The sequence below is a fragment of the Marmota marmota genome, unplaced genomic scaffold, assembly GCF_001458135.2.
Source record: "Marmota marmota marmota unplaced genomic scaffold, marMar, whole genome shotgun sequence".
NCBI classification, from domain to species: domain Eukaryota; kingdom Metazoa; phylum Chordata; class Mammalia; order Rodentia; family Sciuridae; genus Marmota; species Marmota marmota.
In genome coordinates, this window is record NW_025999853.1 from 10,521,529 (window position 1) to 10,545,274 (window position 23,746).

A 23,746-nucleotide genomic window follows, 5' to 3' on the forward strand; every position below is an offset into this window, starting at 1 on the left:
ATCCACAGCCTAAATCACCTATGCGCTGGATTTCAAATTGACTTTTTAAGAACACTGGCCTTGTCGCTATTGACTTGGACATCTGGATAGTTCTTCATGGTGAGGGCTTCTCTGTGCATTATAGGATGTTTGGCAGCATCCCTGGACAGTGGCAATTTCCACACTAGAGTTATGACAACCAAATATGTTTTTAGACATTGACAGATCACCCCTGGATGACAACCATTGGTTTGTAATTTATGGCCAGTCATCCCCAACTAAAACATAAGCTTGAAGAAGGCAGGGGTCTTTGTCTATTTATTTACTCTTGATTCCCAACACCCAGAACAATAACTGACATGCAGCATGTGAATTAGTGAATATGTACTTACACATAAGCATGTACTATATAGCACAAATTTCAGATTCTTCTATTGGGAAGTAGTCAGTATTCAATTTTACCTCACTTTTTATAGTTTTATAAAAATAAGTAAAACAACAGTAATGATATAAATAAGGAAAGTACAGGGAGGAAAGTTTTTCTAGTTGTATCTAGCACATATTTTTTAAAAGGCAATTCAAAAGTGATCTATTTGTTGAAAGAATATACAGCATATCTAATATAAAAAGTGACATGAATCTCTTTCATATTTTCCTTTTTTCTATTTACCAGCAGCAGAAAACCTTTTTTATGGGTATTTACCTTAGAAAGTAATTGCCTCAAGGGTGTTTCTGCTAATGTCATTTTAAGAATGAAGAGTGGTGATACTTTAGCAGGGCAACATTCACGGGCAAGAAGGTGAAGAGGAATAAATTAGTGTTTAAATGGACATGTCTATCATAGTCTTCACAGAGTTTAATTTATCAAAGAGAGTGGAGTTTAATTTATCACAGAGAGTAGATTATCCTGCTTGAAGAGTGTCATGTGACGAAAGACACTAGAACATTGGTTCTCAAGGTGGTAGGGAGAGGTATGATTTTGAGCCCATATCAAGGTGGTAGGGAAAGGTACGATTTTGGTACCACCACTAACAGAGGAAATCTGGCAATGTCTCGACAAATTTTTGATTCTCACAACTAAAAGAGAAAGGGACACTACAAGTATCTAGTGGGCAGAAACTAAGGATGGTACTAATTATCTTAAAATGCACAGAGCAGTTGCCCCACAACAAAGTTATTCAGCTCCAATTGTCAATAGTGCTGAAGTTGAGAAATCCTGCAGTAGAACAGAATGGTTCACAGTGTGAGATCTGGAGCCTCCCCATCCGAACTTAAATTCCTGCTCCATCACTACTTGTTCAGCAAGCCTGCTTCCCTTTTCCTCCTGGGCAAACAGGTAGATGGTTTTCCCAGCATTCCTGAGTCAGGAGTAAGCACATGCCTGAGCTCTGGCCCCTGTAAAGCTGATGAATGTGCTGTATACTGCCTCTATGCCTGGCCCATAAAAATAGAAACTTCCTTTAAAAAATCACCTATCTTTATTTTCTCTTGTCTATAAGGAATCTAGGGGCTGGTAGAATTTTTAGATAGAAAGAATCCAAAGTATTCTTTGTCTTCATGTATGAAGACTCGAATTGGGTGTCAACATATTTTATATACAGAGATATGTAAAATTGTAGTATACATGTGAAATAATAATTATAATGTATTCCGCTGTCGTTTTTTAAAATCAATTTAAAAAAAAGACTCTAGGCACCTGAGTGACTACATGGAATGGGAACATTGTGCCTTCTTCCCACAGGGAAGCCCACATTAGACAATGATATGAACAATAAAAAATTTCTACAGTGTTTAACCACTGGTATGCGGGATTAGGCAAGTCATCTATCCTGGGTGTGTGTGACTTATAACAGGTTGCTTAACTTCTCTGTGCCTCACTTTCTTCATCTGTAAAATGGTTATAACAGTAACATCCACGGCCTTACAGGGTCATGTGAGGGCAGTGAAGTTCTTTGAACAGTGTCTGGCATATAGTAAGAGCCTTACCAACTGTAAGCCCACTTTTTGTTGATATCACATAAAATAACCAAATGGCATTATTGACTTATAGAAATGTCTACCACTGGTTTGCTTTGATTGCTTCTCAAACACAGATATAGGTTCCAGTAGAATGGTAGACTATTTATTTTTTAATGGAGTCTCAATTTCAGGTTTTTTTGTACAATAGAGCTTAAAAACAAAGATTTGCAATTAGATTTTTCTGTGTTGCCTTTATTACTTTTATCCTTAACCTATTCATTTACTAAACAAGTAATGAGTGCCTACTGTATGCTAGGCATTGTGTTAGGTGTTGGAGATGAGAGTGTGAACAAAACTAGATACGTCCTGTGCCTCCACAGAATTCAGAATTTACCTAGAAAGACAGGCATTTCCCATTTAATGCTCAAATAATCATAAACTGTCAAATTTGAAAATTTTTATGTTGGAAATATTCTGCTAAAAGTGTACAGAGTTAGGAGACCTGATCCTTGGAAGAATTGGCAGGGAGGGAGAGACTCTGTGTGGGGGGAGGGGCTTCCCAGGAAGACTCATTAGAGTTGAGTTCTGAAGGATCAAGTCCGCATGATCTTACCCATATGTGAAATCTAAAAACACTGATCTTATGGAAGTTGACAGAAGAATAGTGGTTACCAGAGACCAGGAAAGTAGTGGAGGAGGTAGAATGAGGAAAGGTGGGTCAACAGGTACTACATTAAGTTGGATAGGAGGAATAAGTTTTGGTGGTATTTGGCATAGTAGGGTGAATATAGTTAACAATAATCCATAGCATATGTCGTAATAGTTACGAGAGAATTTTGGAGGTATTTCTCACAAAGAAATGATATAAATTTGGGATGACTGATATATTAATTAGTCTACTTTGATTGGTACCCATGTTCAAATTCATCAAAACATCACATTGTACCTCATAAGTATGTATAATACCCCCCCCCCAATTATAAGTGCTGAAAAGTAAAAGGAATAAACTAGATGAAAGGGAGGAGTATTCCAGGAGAGGAAAAAGAATGTATAGATGTCTTGAAGCACAGTCTGGCCATAGGACTAAGAGAGGGTGCATGTGTCTGGACCACAGTAGTGCAGGATGGAAGGCCATAAAGGCAAGTGAGGCTGGGGGGAGACAGCCACGTGGCAAGACCACAAAGCCTTGTAAACCATAGCAACAATTCTGGTGTTAATCTTAAGTTTTAAAAATAGGGTTAGATTGAGGCTGAGGATATAGCTCAGTTGGTAGAGTGCTTGCCTTGCACACACAAGGTCCTGGGTTCAATCTTCAGCACCACCAAAAAAAAAATACATAGAATTAGACTGACATGATTAGATAGATATTTTGAAAACACTCAGTATTCCCCAAGAGAATGGATGGGAGATGAGAAAGTCCAGAAATGGTGTGACCTGTGAATATCTCAGTTTCAAAAGTAAGATAATAGTGGCAAAGGAGGGGGAAAGATTCATTTAGGATATAAAGCCTTCAGCCTGGAAGATGCACAAGATGTGGGAAGCAGCACTTGTGGGGCCTAAAATAGCCTTCAGGCTCCAGTTTCAGCAAATGAACTAATGCTGTCCTGATACAGGGAATAATGGAGGTGGAGGTGGACTCCTCAGAGTTGGTTTGAGGTGAGTGTGCAGTCAGCTAACTTCACTTCATTTCTATTGTCTACTCACATGATCCTTATAATTTCATTTCAATGTACTCATTTTTTTTTTAACTTGGCAAACGTTATTGTACATCATTTAAAAATGGTGGGACAGACACAATCTTTCAAGGAGTCTTAGAGATGGCAATTAAAAGAGATGGTACTATTAATTAAGGAAAATTTAAAAATATTGCCAAGACATAAGAGTGCATTTTACTCAAGAGTTAGAGATGGAGACCAGGAGTTATGGAAGGTTTTCTGGAAGAAATGTCTCTGATGAATCTGGGCAGACGGGAGTCTAAGGGAAAAGTTATTTCATGTAGAAGGAAAAGCCAGGATAAAAAGGAGACAAAAGAGCCCAGGGTGAGTTAAGGAGGTCAAAGAACTCAGTATGGCCAAAGTATATAGCAGAGGGAATGGAAGCAGGAGTTAGTGACCAACTTAGGAGTCTGAGTTTTATGCCGAGAGCAAGTATTTAAGGTACTTACCCATTTTGATAATTATTTATTAAAATTTAATATTTTAAGGTACTTACCCATTTTGATAATTATTTATTAAAATTTAAAATTTCTCTATTCATGGCCCCCAGTACATGTATAAATACTTTAATTTCTATCATTCTCTTTTACTCCAAAACAAATATAATATCATTCTGCAAAGCCAAGAAGTCACATGAGAGTTTGGACTACATTTGCAAAGCCAGGATATCATGTCACAACTCCCAGAGCTCATTAAGCAGCTACTTCTGATTAAATTAAACCCATTAATAACATCCTCAATGCATCTTTAGGGAATATTTTTTTCTGATTATACCAATAACTGTTTACAACTTGACAGTCAACATTCTTCAAGTCTTACTTTTTTACTACAATCAAAAGGATGTCACCCATGTGGTATAAAAATTTTCAAACAGAAAGAAATTCCCACCCCTTGTAACATTCTAGACACTTTATTTTTCACCTCTCATTTCCATAACAGAACTGCCTCTGTTCTCTTGGTCCCAAGAGGCCGGGTTTTTAGGTTTGCCTTATTTCATCTATCCCTATGGACGTATGTGTTAAACAAAAACAAAAACAAGGCCTCTCAAATGTGAGATGGTTGAATACCTCTATCCATAACTCCCTTCTTGGTTCTCCTGTCTTGAGAACTCATTTCCACTGATCTCTCTCCTTTATCCAACAATAATGCTAGGTCCTCCTCATACCTTATAACTCCATTCACAGAAGACTATGAGTGATTCCTCAATATCACCTTTTTATCCTTTGTTCTTTTATATATTGCTCTGTCTTCTTAGGTAACCTGCCCCTGCTCCCTCTACCTACCTGGGCAAGTCTTATCCTTCTAAACCCTCATCAAGCACTTTCTTCTCCAATCTCTTTCCAAATCTGGACCACTGAGCACTTCTACTTTTAGGTCACACCCATCATTCTATTTAAAATAGTTTGTATCAGCATATTGGGGTAAAGACTGTATTATTTGTCTTTATATCCTTCATATCCAGACAATGCCTGGTAAGAAGTAGATACTAAATTGGTGACTGTTCAACTATTCAATTATTCAGTGAATCAATACCCAAGTGTATTTTTTTTTAAAAAAAAAAGGCCTCTCAAATGTGAGATGGTTGAATATCTCTATCCATAACTCTATCATCTCTCATTTGTTAGATATTTTAGAAATACTTGTAAAAATATGTTTCTCAGTTCTAAATCTCTAGAAATCCTAATGGGATCCCAAATGCTTCCAATTTTGAGATCCATGCTGAGAAGTGTTGTTCTAAAGCAAGAACATCAGGAATATAACCAGCATGAAGTGGTGATAGTGTGGCAGAATTTCATCTTTCATTTTATTATATTCCATTGAAATAAAACAAAATCCTGGTATAACATACACACCACTGATTCCTCTATATACATATCCATCTACCCATCTATCTTTCTGTCCTTCCATCCATCCATCCCTTCCTCCCCTCCATCCATCCATCCTTCCATCCACCCAACCAACCATTGCCCCACCTATGCATGTAATCATTTACCCATCATCAAAAATGTTGAGACCCCCTTGCACTGTGCTAGTCACCCTTCCAAGCAGGTGACAAGCAAAGGGAAAATCTGCATGTAAACCAGACTCCACATTAGAAGGATTTAAAAAACAATTGTTCTAAAAAATTTCCAAGATAAACAACATCAATGCAGCAAGGATCTAAATTAAGAGTGGGAACATGCCAGGTTTCATTGCTCTTTTTCTCTTAGGAAAACACCCAGAGGTCCTGATTTCTGAATTAACATTAAATACCTCTCAGTTCCCATTTTCCATGGAGATTTTAACTAGGGTTGTGAGTTTCATGTTTTAAATGTTCACACAATGTGAACCATGGGGATCCAAGGTTTGGCTATTTTAAAAGTTTTGTGAGTTGCTTCCTTTGTATTAGATTGATTTTCCTGAGCATGGTACATTTTGATGCAGAACATCTATTCTTTCATTTTTCTCTCTCTCTCCTTTACCCTCTGTAGTTCCACAGACTTTAATTGATTTTCTGTTACTGAAACATGCGCCCACCTTGCACTTCCTGTAAATTCTTGACAACTGTCATCTGGTTAATTTTTTTTTTTCCTCAGAATTGGCAACTTATTTTTTTTTTTAAATCTGTCAGTCCTTTTTCCCTCTCAGGTAAGTCATTTTTGACTGAAATTGTCACTATGGTTAGAGCAGGGAAGGCCAGGAATTCCTGAGTCTGGTTGAATGTGAGGCAGGGCTGACCTGATTTATATCCCTTTGGGGAGACTATTTTTCCCTAGTTGTTTATAGTCTTTGGCATGCTTTTCTCTCCCAACACCTACCCTGCCTTCCAGCAAACATTTCTTGTCATCTCAAAAACTTTAGAGTAAATTCTCTATCACTTTTGCAATTCTTTACAGACACCTCAGTTACTTAGCCAACTTTTTTTTTCTTCCCACATGTCAAAAGTGACAAATTACTATTCTGAGACAGTCTGATGGATGAGTCAGCAAGTGGGCTGAGAGGTGATGTGGCTTTTCCTGGGACAGTTTGATGATATGCTGAAGGAAGGGGAACTGAGAAGCAAACTGAGTTGAAAACCAACCAACAACAAGACAAAAATCCTCTAAGGAGCCAGAGGTACCACTTCCCTTGCCTGCAAGCAGGTGAGCCTTTGGGACCCTCCGAGCACAGGAAATTGGCAGAAAAACATAAGACAGACGGAGCCTGGGTCTCCTGATCACCAAGGAGAAGACCAAACCTACAAAGAGCATTGTAACATTTTAAGCCACTGAGATGTGGGGATTTCTGTTATAGCCATCAGCTTCCTCTGGCTGATATAAAAGAGATATAAATGTGACATTTTTTAGGGGAGATGGACACTATACTGCTCCTTCTACGAAGGTAGGCTCTGCCACAGCTGCACCCCCTTAGTAATTTGGGGGTTTTAACACAAAACACTCACTGATGGATCCTTTGCTGGCTGAAAGGGGCAGTGTAGCAGTCGTTCTCCTCCAGGTCGGGCAGTGTCTCCTTGTCCAGCCTCATTGGCTTCTTAGGTAACCATCTCCGAAACCTGCTTATCTGTTTATCGATCCTGTGGTACATGGAAGGCAGGACCAAAGGGGACAGCATGTTAGTCAGCATCAGCCCGAAACACAGGGGAGACATCTCCACAGAGCCATCATGGTGACACACACACACACACACACACACACACACTCCTGGCACTCACTGCACTCATGGCAGCCCTACTTCAGAGATGGGGCAGAGGAGAGCTGGAAGCCCAGTGTGGTTTCCATTTCACAGAAGGGCCTCCATTTTATCACCTTTGAAATAGCAGCCATGAGCTCCATGTCTACCCACAGGCCAATAAATGTTCAAGTAGCCATCAAAAGGATGGAAGGCTCTGGAAAGGAAGCCAATCGTCCCTAAGTAAATCAGCAGAGACCTGAACTTCCTATATTTTGTAGGTGCTAGAGATTTGTTAGATGTTTGGAAAACCTCTGATGTCAGAGAAGAGCTCTAGCTATGAACTTTCTCTGGGGGACAAGTGATGGACGGCACATCCCAGTGGATTGAGTTGTGGACACAGAGCCTGGTGCTGTGGTTTGCTTCCTGTCTCTCACACCATCTCTGTGCTGCCTCTCAGCACATAGCACACCTGTCAGTCAGCTTTCATTCCCTTTTCTAGCTGATTTCAGGGTTCTCATGATCCTGGGGTATCATGTCACAAGGTGTCTTTCTGACCAGTGCATACAATGGTGCCAAAGAAACAACAGTGCTGCAAACATGGTTTTTAAGCCACATTTTTCTCCCCAACTATGTCCCTGTTCCCTTAGTCCTACTGAATTCCACTGATAAACACTTCTGGCTTCCAAATGGCAAGTTCTCAATCATTGTTCATGGTAAACCAATAGAAGGAACAAAAAAAAATGCCAGATTTTAAAACACCTTTGCCTTCCCCTTCCCCCAGATTAAACAACATCTATGTTAGGTACCAGTTTCACATTACTCATCACAAACGGGACCACTGAGAGGAAGATTATCCAGCGTACATTATCTAGCCAGTGAATAAAGCCAAAACCAAAATGTAGATTTTGGACTTGATCTTAGGGATCACTACACAATTGATAATGAGGATATTTAAGGGATCTAGAGGAAACAAATTCCTCTGGAGAAGAAAATATTTTAATGACTCTATAAACTGAAAACATATACAGTTCAGTCATGTTTCATTTTTTTTTTAAATTGGAAATGTTTCATGGTAACTTATCACATTCAGTGACTGCGTTGGTTAATTTTATGTGTACATTTGATTGGGCTAAGGGATGCCTAGATAGCTGGTAAAACTAAATTACTCTAGGTGTGTCTATGAATATGTGTCCAGAAGAGATTATCTTTTGAATTGGTAGACTTGGTAGATTGAGAAGCTGGCCATCACCAGCGAAGACTGACGTTATCCAATGTGTTGAGGGCCCAAATCGAACCAAAAGGCAAAGGAAGGGCAATTTGCTCTCTACTTTAACTTTTGGATTCATTTTCTTTGGCCCTCCAACTTTGGTGCACAGAGAGCCTTCAGACTTGAACTGGGACTCATACCATGAGATTTCCTAGGCCTTCTCTTTGCAGACCACAAGTCATGGGATTTCTTGGCCTGCATTAATCTTAATCCAATGGTGTAAATCCCCATCTGAGTCTGAAGGCCACAGAACCAGGAGTGCTGATGCCAGAGGGCAGGACAATGGATGTTCAAGTTCCAGCGGACAGCACATTTTCACTTCCTCCATCTTTTGGTTCCATCCTGGATCTTGATGAACTGGATGGTGCCCACTTGCATCCGTGATAGTCAACTTCTTTACTCAGTCTATGGATTCTAATGCTAATTCCTCTGGAAACACCCTCACAGACACATACCTAAATAATGTGGTACCAGCTATCAGGGCATTCCTTAGCCCAGTCAAGCTGACACACAAAAATAATGGTAATTCCTCTTACCACCTCATTTATCCTCAGCATTAGTCCAGCCTCATTGTGACTCTAACTCTGCCTTACTATAGTGGTCCTTTCTCAGAATCCCTGAATGTCCCAGCTGGAAAGAATCTCACAGCTGCCTTAGACCCCGAAAGGAATTCTTCCCATATCTTCTCCCCAACATACAAAGAAGTAAAGATTCTACCCAGGGTCATACAGCCAAAAAGTATAGTAGATTAAAAGGGTCCAAAGCTCCACCCCAATCCCCACAAAGGAAAAAAAATCTCCATCTCCTCCATCCTTCATCTTCTTTGTCCTACCCTGACCTTAATCATCTCTTTAAAGATACTTAAACTATAGCGAGATGATGGGCTTCAGAGTAGCAGCATGATGCAGTGATTGAGAACATCAATTCTGGGGCTGAAGTGCCTAGATTCAAATCCTGGCTCTGTGAATGAATGTGAGCAGTGCAACTTTGGGCAATTCACCTCACTTTGCTGAGCCTCAACTTTTCCCATGAGCCAAATGGGCATGATTATGATACCCAGTTCATAGAGCTGTGATGATGAACTGATTAATGTACACCTAAAGTCTTCAGAACAGTATCTGGCTATGATGATCAAGATTTTTCTTATTCTTTTTTTTTTATTTTAAAAGTAAGGATTTGAGCAACTGGCTTGCCTCTTAACATTTCTTTTTGCTTTCAATTCAGTTAATTGTGCTTTGCCAGCCTCTATTGCCTGCCCAAGCTCAATGATTTAGTCCTTAAATGGACTCATAAATTAGACTTCCTACACTAAGCTGGTAGTCTTCCCCATAGTGCCTTGCCTTTTTTTTCCCCATCTGATTGCCTTAAAACTGATTCGAGAAAGAGGACATTGGCCCAAAGGTTTTCCATAATAGAGCTTTACCTCCCACACATCTCCAGTATGCAGCACTAATCGGATTACATTTTGCAGAATCTGGGCTCTGCATGCAATGACTATGAATTCAATGCAGCTGGGTACAGTGCTCAGTGTGGATAAAAACAAACAAAGCTGTAAAAAAAATCAAGCATAAATACTCTATGGGAATGAAATGGCAGCTTTTAGCAGCCAGCTGTGGCACCACAATTTAAATGAAATGTGGAGATGGCGAAGAGAGAGTAGAACAGGGTAATGAAAATGATTAATTAATTGGAACATGAGGGTAACAGGAAGTGAGAAAGGAGCAAAGGGAGATTGACTGGCATGGTAGAAGACAGATGGGCTTTGCCATCAGGTACCTAAAATCTGCTTCTATTGCTTATTAGCAATGTCATTCACCTTTCTGAGCCTTGTTTTCCAGGGTTATAAAGTAGGCTGACAGTAATAATAGTCATCATTATCATCACCATCTTACTGATCCTCCAGGATGGTTAAGGGGCTCATAAAAGATAGTGTGTGTGAAATGCTTTGGAGAAACTGTGAGGCGGATATCAAGCATTACTAGTGATCTCTTGAGGACCACAGAGAGCGAAGGGGAAAGTGACAGAAAACTAAAGAACTGGATTTTAAAAAAACATGATAGTGGAATAAAGACATGCAAAAGAACATCTTAAAAACAAAACTCCCAAGATACTGGCTGGGCTTGCAGGGTGGTGGAGATGGACTGGCCATCCCTGGGGAGCCTGAACAAAGGCGGTACAAAGCGTGGACCCTCCAGGCTTCATCCTACTTGCCTGCTGATGCTCTGTGTTTTTCACAATAATGGAAACAAACACTCAAACATGTTCAGAAGTTAATTTCTTGAGGTTGGCAGGATTGCTCTCCAAGGATGCCCACACTCTAATCCCCAGAACTTGTGAATATGTTAGGTTACATGGCACAAGGGACTTTGAAAACATAAACAAGTTTCCAGACTACGGTAGAAAGAACATCCTGGATCCAGTTTAACCACATCAGTCCTTTCAAAGCAGAGATTATTCTCTTGTGGGAGGCAGGTTACATGTGGAGGAAGGAGAGGTCAGAGAATATCAAGGCATAAGAAGGATTTGATATGCCATGGCTATCTTAGAAGATGAAAAGTTTCACAGCTTGAGAATGCAGGTAGTCTCTGGAAGCTGAGAGTGTCTTTCAGGCAACAGCCGGCAAAGGAACAGACTTTAGTCCTATAATTGTGCAAACTAGAATTGTGTCAGCCACCTGAATGAGCCTGGAAGCAGATTCTCTTCCAAATAAGTTTCCAAACAAGAGCTCAGATTGCCTAATACCCTGGTGTAGGCTTGGGGAAACCCTGAACAGAGAAATCAGCTGAGCCCTCCTCCACAGGACTTCTGAATTACAGAACTGTGATAATAAGTTTGTGTTGTTGTAGGCAGCTAAATTTGTGGTAATGTGTTAGGACAGCAATGGACACTGATACACCTCTTAATAATAGTCTTGGTCTGACCCTCTCCTTGAGGCCTGGCCATGGTGAGCTGGGCTCTGGAGGTACCAAGGCTGCCATTCCACAGGCTGCTATTCCCACCTCGCAGGTAGGGGACTCTGAGAATGGGAGTCTTTTTCTCTGTGGTAGGGACAAGATATGTGATGCTGCCCTGGGCTGCTCTTCACAAACACATTTCCGTTTCCAAACTGCCACACTGAGACATTGTTGAGGACTGACATTGCTGAGGATCTCCTTCAGCCATGCAAAGGAGAAACACACCATGCAAGAGCCACTGGGCTGGGAAGCAAGAGGCTCAAGCTGGATTCTCAATTCCACCACTGTACACGAGTGTGACCTGGGACAAGCCTTAGTGCCATCATCTCTAAATTGATGATCAATAATATGCTCTCTCCATATTACTTGCTGTTGGTGACTTGGGCAGGATTTTGGTTGTATCATTTTAAAGAAACAACAGTGAATGGAAAACTTTCCATATACAGCAGTGGGTTCTGGAGTCAGCTGGGAGCAGGTTCACAGCCCAGTTGTACAGCTTGCGAAGCGTGAGAGGTTGGGCCAGTAACTAAACCTCTCTGAGCTGATAGAGCCCATCACATTAGGAAGAGTGGGGACTAAACAAAACAATTAATAGCAAGTATTTGCACAAGGCCTTAGATGTATAAAGGGCTCAATGAAGTAGTGGTTTCCTGGATGAAAAAAAAATGATGATGATAATGACAGAAAACTTTTATGTAGAACTCTCTTCCTAACAGAAATTCAAAAGCTATGATTATCCCTTGTATACTGAGGTCGTTGATATCATGCTGCTTCTAATAAACATCCCTAAATGGGCAAACCTGAAATTTACTCTGATGGGTTAAAGTTGGGAACCAAACTAATCAGAAATCATCCCGTTTGTCTCTTTAGCGTTAGAGTGAAATTTAACTTCCTCAAGTCTTCATGGACAGAGAAAAGAAAAGAGAACACATTGGATTAATGATTTCACATTGATTTTGGTTGGATACATTTATTCCATTTCCATTTACTGAGCAAAAACCCTCTTATAGACTGCACAGGCAAATCAATAAAGAGAGGATGAACTGTCCACTTGGGCATTTCTGGCCTTGACTTGTCAGGTTAATATCTGGACTTTTACATAGAAGGTTGTACTGAGACTGAGCTTGGGTACCTCTTTCAATGCTGGTTCATGGCTGGTGAGGTTCTTGGAAAAGCAGCTGGAGAGGCCTGCCAATGTAGTACTAGCACATGGGTAGGCTTGCCTGGCTTCCCAAGGTGCATCTTAGGAAGCTTCTGCTTAACCCTTTTGACCTGGTTTTCTCAGCTGTAAAGGGAAGATAATCGTACCCACCTTATGAGTGGTGATGATTAGAAAAAAGGCCCTATGCACAGGGCCTTCTTCCTAACATGCTGACCTGTCAGTGGACCTTTATAAATTATATGCAAAGACTCCATATGCAGAGTCCCCACTCAGATACTGCAGATGTACCCTGAGGTAGATGAAACGAGTCGTTTCCCTTGAACTCTAAAATCCAAGGTGGAGTTTGCACTCATGAAAACTTGATCACGGTTGGGCGTGGTGGCACACACTTGTAATACTAGCAGCTTGGGAGGCTGAGGCAAGAGGATCAAGTTCAAATCCAGCCTCCGCAATTTAGCAAGACCCTAAGCAACTTAGTGAGATCCTATCTAAAAATAAAATATAAAAAAGAGCTGGGGGTAGGGGTGTGGCTAAGTGGATAAGGTCCCCTGGGTTCAATCCGCTGTACCAAAAAAGGAAACTTGATCATATTGAATGAAAGGAAACATGTGTACTTTAAAGACATGTTTAAAATACACATTGCCAGGCATGGTGGCATATGCCTGTAAACCCAGCTGGTTGGAGGCTGAGGCAGGAGGATCGCAAGTTGAAAGCCAGCCTCAGCAATTTAGTGAGGTCCTAAGCAACTTAGGCCCTTTCTCAAAATAAACAAATAAAACAGGGCTGGGGATGTGGTTCAGTGGTTAGGCACCCCTGTATTCATTCAGTCCTTGGTACCAAAATAAATGAATACATACACCTATTTTTCCCCAGACCAGATTAGTCTCATTTTTCTAACAAATAACATTTTCAGAAATGGTATGTCTAGAGAGAAACTACAGATAAAATTTTGATGTTATTGTTGTTGTTGTTGTTGTTGTTGTGTGTGTGTGTGTGTGTGTGTGTGTTTAATGGAGGCAGCAACAGAAAACAGAAGGCTTGAATTTCTTTCTTTCTTTTTTTTTTTTTTCTTAGAGCAAAGTTCACCACATTTATAGCTTCTCCCTGGATAGGAGTTAGAGATCTTTGCAAGTTAATATGATTCTTTTAGGCCACAGGACTATAATTTGGGGCATAGCTCAAATACCTTGCAAGAGTCCAAAGACTTGGAACAACTTACATATATTAATTTTTTTTTAAAAAATGGGAATGGAAAAATACAAGCCATTTTGTCATTTTGCTTGTATGCTCACCTGCTGTGATTGTGATGCACTGAATTTACAATGCAATAGGGCCTGGCATTCACTCTGTCAAGTATCATAAAGGATAGAAGTCTGGCAGTGGTGGGCGGAGGGGAAAGCAGGGAGTAGAAATGAGACTTTAGTGGTAAACTGCCCACAGTAATCAGATTTTGCTCTATAATCACATCTTCTACGGACTATATTTGTACTATTTTGTGGTGGGAAAAAAAAGGCAGAAGGAGGATGATAAATCCTCCTTCTTTATTGGATAGTTAATTTATAATGCCTATAAGCATCGCAAAGACAAGATCCAAAGCATTATTTAATAGATGAACTAGATGGATAAGAAGAATTTTTATTCCAAAAATACAAGTCTGAAATATTTGAGTGTGCTTTGGGAAGTCAGGTGACATTTTGAAATGAAGATACTGGAAAAAAAAATAATAAGAAGAAGATGACATTTTATTTCTCTGCCTGTTTAGAAACTTCAGAATTTTTAATTAATTTATCTTATCTTTAAAGTAGATAGATTTGTTTCAGGGATGCTTTTATGGAACTATAAAATTAAATATAATTTAACATAGATGAAATTAAAAGCTAAAATTAAATATCCATATTTGGTATGATGGGAGAGATTGAGAATGCTAGATGTCAAGTCTTTCATTGCTGGGGTAGTATCAAGATCAGAGTCAGAGATGTGCCCTTCAACTTGGAATACCAGAGCTAGCAAAAAGGGACGGATCCTCTTTATCATCTCAGTCAGTCAGTTCTGGGACAAAGCCTAGATTTAAAATTGAAGCAAAATTTTCTACTTAACTACATTTTAAAATTTACACAAGACTTTGGGCTTCAGAAAGTCACATCAGTTCAGTGGGGTTCATAACTTAGTGCTATATGGCAAGCAATGGAGCCTGTTTAAGAGGCCATTCTAGATCAACATGTCATATTACCATTGTTGGGATGTGGTTTTCCTTTATTTGTCACACAGTCTTCCAGTGCCCTCCAATGCCTGAATTCTCCCACAATTGTGATTTATGCACTTGAATGAGCATCTACTTTCTCAGGCTAAAGATCAGGTTTAGTAAGTTGTTCTTCCAGCTCTGAAAACAAGGACTTCCCAAGTTTTCATTCATACAAGACGTCTCCTCTGCACACGTGGAGAGTGAATGATCATGTGCTCATGGTCTACTCTGCTTCCCTCCTCTTGGTTCCTATTCCAAATCATGTCCCTTATTTCTTCTTCTATCATAAAACTTATTAAGTTGTAATGAACCCTCACTGCCTCTGATGCATCAGGTCCTCCTTCTTTCCCTATCAGCTGTAAAGAGGTTTCCCATACCTTCCACTCTAAGGTCATGGTTTGCAAATTGTGGTCCTGGACCAGCGGCATCTGCATCAGTTGGGATTTTGATAGAAATGCAAATTATCAACCTATACTTTAAATCTATTGAATCATAAATTCTGGATATGGATCCAGTGATCTGTTTTTAAAAGTCCTCTTATAATCCTGATGCACAATGAGAACAACCTCTATGGAGACAGCTATCATGGAGATAATCAACATTTTCTAAATATCCCTAGCAGATTCTCAGCTCTCATCATTCAGAAGCTGAAGACTGCACTTCCTTATGGAAACTCATTCCTAGTGCCTTTGATACTGCCCATTCTTTGTTCTCCTTCTATTCTCAAATTGTTCTTTCTCAACCTCCTCTCTCCTCTGGTTCCCTTAACATAGTCTTGCCAAGGAATTGCTATTAGTCTTCTTCATTCTTTATATCCTTTACCAGGAAATTCCATACCCTCCTTGGGCTAAGGTCATGACTTCTATGCCACTGATTTCCAAATTAGATTCTTCTTGCTTTGACTACTTTGCCATCAGTTCCAAAGGCTTCCAGGACACCAGCACATCAAAGACCTTCTGTGAGTTATAATGCAGAATTACTAAAAGAAAAACCACCATCTTCCTCACCACACCTCCATTTCTGATGGATTTCCATTCTTATGTTACCTTCAAGAAAATTTTCATAATCACTTAACTGTGAAAACCTCTTTCTTCCCAACTTTCAATGTTTCAATGCTGGCTAAGTGCTAAAATCTTTTTCCTATAATGTTACAATCTCACTCACATCTTTTGCATTTTTTTGCTCTGTAGATTAATTTTTGTCTCCAGTTTTGACAGAACTATGATCAAAGAGAAGAAAAGCTAGAGAGAGAAAAATTGTGGCTTCGTTTAAGGAAGAACTTTCTGACTGTCAGAACTGCCCATGGATGGCTAGGGGAATCCCCATCTCCAGAGCTGTTCAAACATGGACTGATGAGTGACTGGGCTTGAAGACATTGACATTCCATAAAACTTTGAGATTCTGTTTCTTGTTATCACCATTTCCTTTCAAGCACTCATTTTCTATTCATCCCTCTTTCGTTGTTTAGGCAAATGTTTCTGTTCTAAGTGTATCTGACACTTTAGGCAGATGTGGTTTTTCTATGCTTCTTTTATGATTTCCTTTTTCTCTACTCCATTTCTCATGCATGTATATGGAGATTCATGAATTCATTCATCCCACCTACTACATCTGAGGTACAGAAAATATAGAATTGAATGGCCATCCTTGCCTTTAAAAACCGTCTAAATGGGGAGATGGATTCCACATCATAGAGTACAGCACAAGGTGGTGATGGGGACATTGGGTGCCAATGGGACAACAGAAAAGAGGCATCATATACCCTGGTCAAAAAAATCCCAAATGCATACAGAGTAGATACTACTTTAGTGAACAAGTTGGGAAAGGGCTACCAAGAAGCACCATATAAGCAAAGATATGCAAACCCCAGTAAGCATAATGTCTTTGGAAGCTATGAATAGTTAAGAGTGGTGGGAAGGAAAATATGGGTGAAGGCAATTTATCAAGTGCTGTGTTTAAGTAAGTCTTTTCAGTTTATTTTCATTACTGTAGAGCAACCACCATGAGATTAGATCAGATTTGCTACTTGAGGAAGATGACTGCAGTTTGGAAGAGGGTCAGAACAGAAGCAGGAAGATAAATCAATGTGAAATAGGCAATGGTAGTGGGAATGAAGGGTGATGAGTGGATTTGAGAAGTTTTCATGGGGGAGCATATACAGAACCTGAGAGGCTGATTGAGTGAGGGGTGGGGGTAGAACATCTAGAGTGACCCTGAGGTTTAAATTGTATGACTGTGCAAATAGTGGAGCCTGTATAGAAAATATAAATGGAGAGTATATGGAATATAAATGGAATACAAATGACTGTGTGGCACATAAAATCAGAAATTTCCAGAGAGTTAGTAGACTAGTCACAGGAGAGAAGAAAGGAGAAACAGCTTAGATGGATAATAATTCAGAAGCAGAAAGGGAATAGGAGGTATGTAAAGACACAAGATCATTCTTATGAATATTCTAAATAATAATCACTAATAGATACCATTTTTGAACAACTACTATATGCTAGGCATCAAACCTCATATTAACCCTATAGGGTAGAAATTAGTATCTTCATTTTATAAGTGTGGAAACAGGCTCAGAGATGTGAAGTAACTTGCCCAAGGCCATACAGTGCTAATGTAGGTTTTATGATCCCAGAGGAGGTGATCTGTCCCACACATACTGACTCTACTGAGTAAAGGTTACTTGGTGCACTTGGACAAGGGTAAGGCCCACCCTCCATTCCTTTCAGAATTTGGAATAGATTTCATCAACAGATTGAAACAATATCTGCATGGACTTGATATTTCCATTGTGCTCTCAGAGTTGGGAGGAACTTCTGTTCACCTTGTGTTTCTTCCAGGTGTTATTTGATTTGGGTTTTCATTCCCACCATCTACAGTTAGTCAAACCCTTAATTTAATGGGAATGTACAGATCAATGTGTCATGAGGATCAGAGGTTTTCAAAACATGGTCCAGGATCAACAGCATTAGCCTCAGCTAGGAACCTGTTAGAAAAATTCTTTGGTCCCACCACAGACCTACAGAATCAGGAACTTGGGGTGGGCTGGGGGCTCAAAATCTGTGTTTTAATAGCCTTCCAGGTGATGCCAGTTGAAGTTTGAGAACTTTGTATCAGGCTGTACAGAATATCATTACATGAAAAGGCACTAATCTGAATTGTGGTAAATACAAATGCATGTCTACTGCCTAATGAAAGAAGAACTGCTAATAAGATTGTTGCATAGGAAAATTTTGAGAAACTACAACATTTGAGTTTTTTTTAAAAAAATGTTAATTCTCACACCATACCACATTGAGTACATGTGCCCTGGAGAAAACCCACGAAACCACATCAAATACTCTTTTACTTACCACTCTGCATAGCATATGAATGGAGTGAACCTGAATCCTAGATCTCACAGAACTGAACTAACCATAGGATTTTCAGAGAAACTCTATGAATCCCTGATTTAATCATCAATTCAACTCAGGGTGAATGGAAATATAAGGGCAATTAAGAATTTTTAAATTAGATTTACCAATGATCACCATGAAATCCAATTCAGGGACAATATTGTTCCCTTTTTCCTTGGCCTCTCATAAAACAAGGAAAAACAAACTTGAGAAGGATACAAAGTACCATAAATTAAATCTTCATTCAGTTCATGTTCTCTCTCTCTCTCTCTCTCTCTCTCTCTCTCTCTCTCTCTCTCTCTCTCTCTTTCCAATACAGAAGGTTAGAAGAGCTCCCAAGTTCCCAAGTAAGGTTATACATTTGCATATTTTATTAATACAATGTTAGTAACAGGGAAGGACCTCACCCATTCGGGGGGCGGGGGGAGCAGTCATTAGCTTTGTAAAAAGGTGACTATCTATACTTGAAGCTTTCTGGGAGGGAGGGATTTATATGAAAACAAAATACAAAAAATAAAAAACTTCCAGGCCAAAGATGCTCTAAATAACTGGGATTTTTTGCAATTTGTCCAACAAAATGGGCTTAAAAAGCAGCACAACACACCTAGGGATGAACTGCATCCTCTCAAGTGTGAAGGGGTCATGGAGAAGCCTCTGAGAGGGGGATATTGTCATCTTTGTATGTGTGGAGGGGGTGTCTAACTCAAAACAGCTGCTTTTGGACCATGCATGGCAGTATATTCCCATGTGACATCTTTATAGGTTTGTAGCTCCTTGTCATTGTTGGAGTACACAGGCCAGCAGACAGACAAACACCCATCGTGACAGAACATGCTACTAACCTGCTCATGAACTTGTACCGACGGGGCAGGTAATAGATTTTTCTCCTGGAAGAACAGCAAAAATGAAGCCAGTCGAGAAGAAAACCCATCGTCAGTTACAGTTTGAACTAGCAAGGAAGGAAAGGAGATTGAAGATAGAAGCCTGTAAGAGGTGAAGAAGAAAAAACTAAAAAGAGATTAACAGTGAGAAATGTAGTAGGAACATGGGGCATGCTTTTTTGAGTTATGAAATCTTAAGAGGCATTTTCATTGCTCCTTCTCCCTTTCCTTATAACTATAATTATTTTATGGTTGCCTTTTCCCTACAAAACATGTGCACAGAGATGATTTGGAACAGACGCTATTTGCACAGATTTGGCTGAGATCAGCTTTTTTTCTGGGGAAACACAGAGATGGATACATAATTTAATGGGCACACTATTGTATTAAATCCATGTTGGTATAGCTTTTAAGTTTACAGAACACTTTACTCATGACTTAGATTGGGGTAATATGAGAAATATATATTTCACAACCAGTACGAGAAGGACATTAATTTATCAGAATCAACACACACTTGAAAATAACCACCTGGGGCATTCTGACTGACCCCTGGCTCTTGTTAAAGGTGAACTGAGCAGATAAAACCAAGAGATTCTATAAAAACAATTTTAAAAATCAGATTTAGTAAGGCTCTCTTATGTTGCTGTATATTTACATTTTTTAAATCTTAAAAACAATCATTGTGGTTGGAGGGAAGAATATATATGTGTTAGATGTATTATTAAAATGAAATTTCTTTTCAATATTTCAGGCTTCAATTGATAAAGTAGTAATGAAACTGTTGTGGCTTATATGTATTCTGAACTATTATTGAGCTTTTTCAATTTTGCAAGAGGGGAAATTTATATGTTATAAAACATTTGTCATAGTTGTGACAATAACTATAGGGACAATAAAAAGATCAGTGGTTGCCACGGGTTTGGGCCAAGGATGAAGGAAGGAACAGATGAAGTTCAGGAGATTTTTAGGACATTGTTTGCCTTGTTATATTGTAATGGGAGCTACATGGTGGTATGAATGTATCAAAACCCAAAGAACTGTAACAAATGAGTGAACCTTAAACAAACTATGGACTTCAGTTAATAATTAGGAATCAGCATTGGTCTATTAATTGTAACAAATATACTACACTAATGTAAGATGATTATAAGGAAATTGTGAGGTGAGGAGGTTTATATGGTATGTTCTACATTGTTTGCTCAATATACTGTAAACCTGTAAGTGCCCTAAAAATAAAGTTTATTAACATTTTTAAGCTATATCCATAGACATAAGTATTTAAGAAGCAGGTATTATTGGCAATTTCCCCTAAGAAGCCAATTCTTCAATTTCTTTTTAAACATTGTTGGGTAAAATATCCAACCTGAGATTCAGAATTATAGTCCTCAGAAAATAATAAAAACAAATAAAATTCTCTGGTACACTGAAATTATGTCAAATTGATGTTTTTATATTTTATTGAAATACAGCAGGAAAATTCCTCCTTTGGAAATGCAATTATCTCCTTTGGCTAGAGTTACATATTTGAAACCATGGACAAGATAACAGCAGAAATTTTAAATGCATTAGATTGTAACAAATGAACCTTTGCTTAAGTAAAATCACATCAATGTTAATGAGGCCAATTAGTGCCACACACATTAACAATATTTTTTTTTCTAACATTGTTTTTCTTCAGGAATCCCGACATCTAAAAGAAAATTATTATTTGCATTCATTTTCAGTTTGTTTGCTTGGATAATATTCTCTTAATGCTGTTTCAGAAAGGTATTCATGCTGCTTAGAGGTGGCACTTTTCTGCTACCTAATGGGCATGCAGAAATTGTTCCTATGATGAGCCAGTTCTTTCAGATGTGAATCCTTGCAGGTACTAAGGGTTGCTTTGCACAAACATTGCTCAAGTTTTCGGGTTTTTTTTAACATTCTTCATTTCAGGAGTGTTTGGCAGAAGGACTTGTGAAATTTAGACTGAGGAAGGCATTTCAATTTCTGTAAGTTTATTTTGTGGCAGTTTCTTTCCCTTTTGGCTCTTCAGCTAATATGGCATTAATCCATATTAGATACTTGTGATACCATTGATAAATAACTGGATTTAATTATTTTAGTATAGTAGTTTTTAATTTTTTTTTCTCAGTGCATGTATGATTTTTTAAAAAAAATTGAGTGTAAAGATTTCCTTTTTAACACTTTAAATAGAAAAATAAATCATAAGATCAAAACTATATTTATCTATTTTGAAAATTTTGCCTCCAGGAAAACAGATGCTAGTCCCAGTCTTTATTCTTACTTGATATTAGGACATAAAGATTAATAAACAATGAGAATAAGATGCATCTGGGAGATACATTACAGGCCTATGAATGGAAATTGTCCTTCTCTCAACATGTCTAGTTTCTCTCTGTCTCTGTGAGTGTAACTGATTCTTTGTCTCCATAACTTTCCATGGTCCATTAAGAGTTATTTGTAAAACTCTTACAGTTTGCCTAATTCCTGTACATGACTTGGACTTACTGACAAAACACAACCCAAAGTACTTAATTCAACTTTGGAACTGTCCTTGGTACTAAATTGCTCTGTTTAGAAGATTCCATTTTGAATCCCCTCACTAGTACACACATATCTTGGCATTTAAAATTTCAGGTTTAATATCTTATTTTATTTCCATCTAGCAAATTAAAATCAATTTTTTCTTAATCCATAGGGAAAGTAATGATATTCACTGTGAGATGAAGGTAAATAATCCTCTCAAATACCTCCGCAATCCACATAGAGTATATTCTATTTCCCTTGGAACAAATATTCACACTTGTGTTTGCACAGTATTTATGATGTCTTAAATTTAAAAGTAGGCTATTTAAAAAAAAATAGATCACATTTTCATGAAATTCCTTGACCTTGTTTATCTGGAAGCAGATTTTAATGTTTTTCTGGAAGGGACTAGTCAGTAAGGAGCATGTGCCTAGAGTCTGGCTGTTTAAAGCAGCAATTCATAGGACTCCCAGAAGTAGCACTTTTAAAATGAAAATTCCTCTTGGAAAATGCTCTTTTTTAATCACAGGCACTTGAAATATCCACCTGCCAGGGACTGAATTATCCAGAAATTGTCACCAAAAGCCATGAAATCATTACTGGCCATGAAAACTGATTTGTATTTCCTAAACATTTGAAGGATTTTCTCCTTGAATAACTTTCTAGTCTGCACTTCAGTTTTATTTGTTCTGAGAGAAGAGAATATTAGGTGTACAGTGCAGCAGCAGGAGTGGGGGGAAATACATTTACACCTACCTGAAAGGCATCCTTACATTCATTTGTTCTGCATATCTTCCAAGAACTTCCCATGGGGCATGCAACTTCACAAAGATAATGTCACTATTTATTAGAGAGGACTGAAATAGAAAAAAGAATCTAAATTGAAACGCATATCCAAATCTCCCACAGTTTAAATTGAGTCAGAACTCAGAACACATGAACTTGAATGGAGTTTATGATTTGGGGCATTCTTCAGCTTTGAGTTAGCCCCTTAAATGTGCATATATTCATTCAACAAATATCCCACTGTGTCAGGTACTGGAGGCCCAGCTGTGAACAAGAGAGACAGACAGAAGGCATTTATATTCTACAAAAAGTATTAGAAAAGACGATGGGAAAAGTCAAGTTTAAAAGAAAAATTCAGATAAAGATGGGGGTTCTGAAGATAAAGGACAGGGAGGAAGAGTTATAGGGAGAAGAGCACTTTGGACAAGGGGTCAAGGAATGGCCTCTCTGTGGAGGTGACCTGTGAGCTGAGACCTAAAGGAATGTGGGACACATGTTCTGGGTGCTGAGGGAGTGAGCCGGGGAATTGCTCAGAGTGTCCAAGGGGCGGAAAAGAAAGAAGAATGGCTGCGGTGCACGAGGTAGGTAGAGAAGGGGCTGGAAGAGTGAGCAGAAACAGAGCAGGCAGCACTTCTTAGGCCACTGGGCTTTATTTTCAGAACTCAGGGAGTTTCTAAAGTGTTCAAAGATCACTGGGGCTTCTTTATGGAGAATAACTTATAAGGGGGAGTTGTACAGAAAACAAGAGGAGAAAAACTCTCAATCATCCAAGTGAAAGTCAAGTTAGTGGAGGTGGAGATGGAGGGACCAGTGAGACGTGTGATTTGAATCTGGGTTGGAGCTGGATTAGGCAAAGCTTTTGCAAGGGACTGTGCTCTTTGGCCCAAAGCGTTGGCCTCCTTTGGGGCTTTTTATCAACACAGAATTTGGAAAGGGAAGTAAACTAGGACTTTATACCCTGATAACCACCCAAGAGGTTTTGGTCTCTGCCCCTAGCAGGAGGGACATGAAAAACCAATTAGGAAATTTCTTTTTTGGTGCCACCAACCAGGGGAAGAGGTGGATTGTGCAAGGAGAAGGAGGCAACAGTGAGCCAAACCAGTTTAGATTACTAAAATGGCTGCATATTTCTCCAGATCTTTCCCATATAGACCACAGGTCACATAAATTTTTATAATTTAGGACTGTCATTTTTTTTTTTTTTTTTTTTTTTTTTTTTC

The 23,746-nt window shown here is 39.0% G+C and overlaps 1 protein-coding gene across 5 annotated transcripts in view; it reads right to left on the reverse strand.

Moving 5' to 3' along the window:
- Ano4 (anoctamin 4) overlaps positions 1 to 23,746 on the reverse strand; it is a 372,166-nt gene that overhangs the window by 107,561 nt on the left and 240,859 nt on the right. For all 5 annotated transcript variants that reach the window (XM_048803237.1, XM_048803234.1, XM_048803236.1 and 2 more), the window contains 3 exons: positions 22,497 to 22,597; positions 19,170 to 19,214; positions 7,075 to 7,206 (listed from right to left, as the gene is read on the reverse strand). In XM_048803237.1, coding sequence (XP_048659194.1) covers positions 7,075 to 7,206; positions 19,170 to 19,214; positions 22,497 to 22,597 — 278 coding nt within the window. The remainder of the gene's footprint in view (positions 1 to 7,074; positions 7,207 to 19,169; positions 19,215 to 22,496; positions 22,598 to 23,746) is intronic.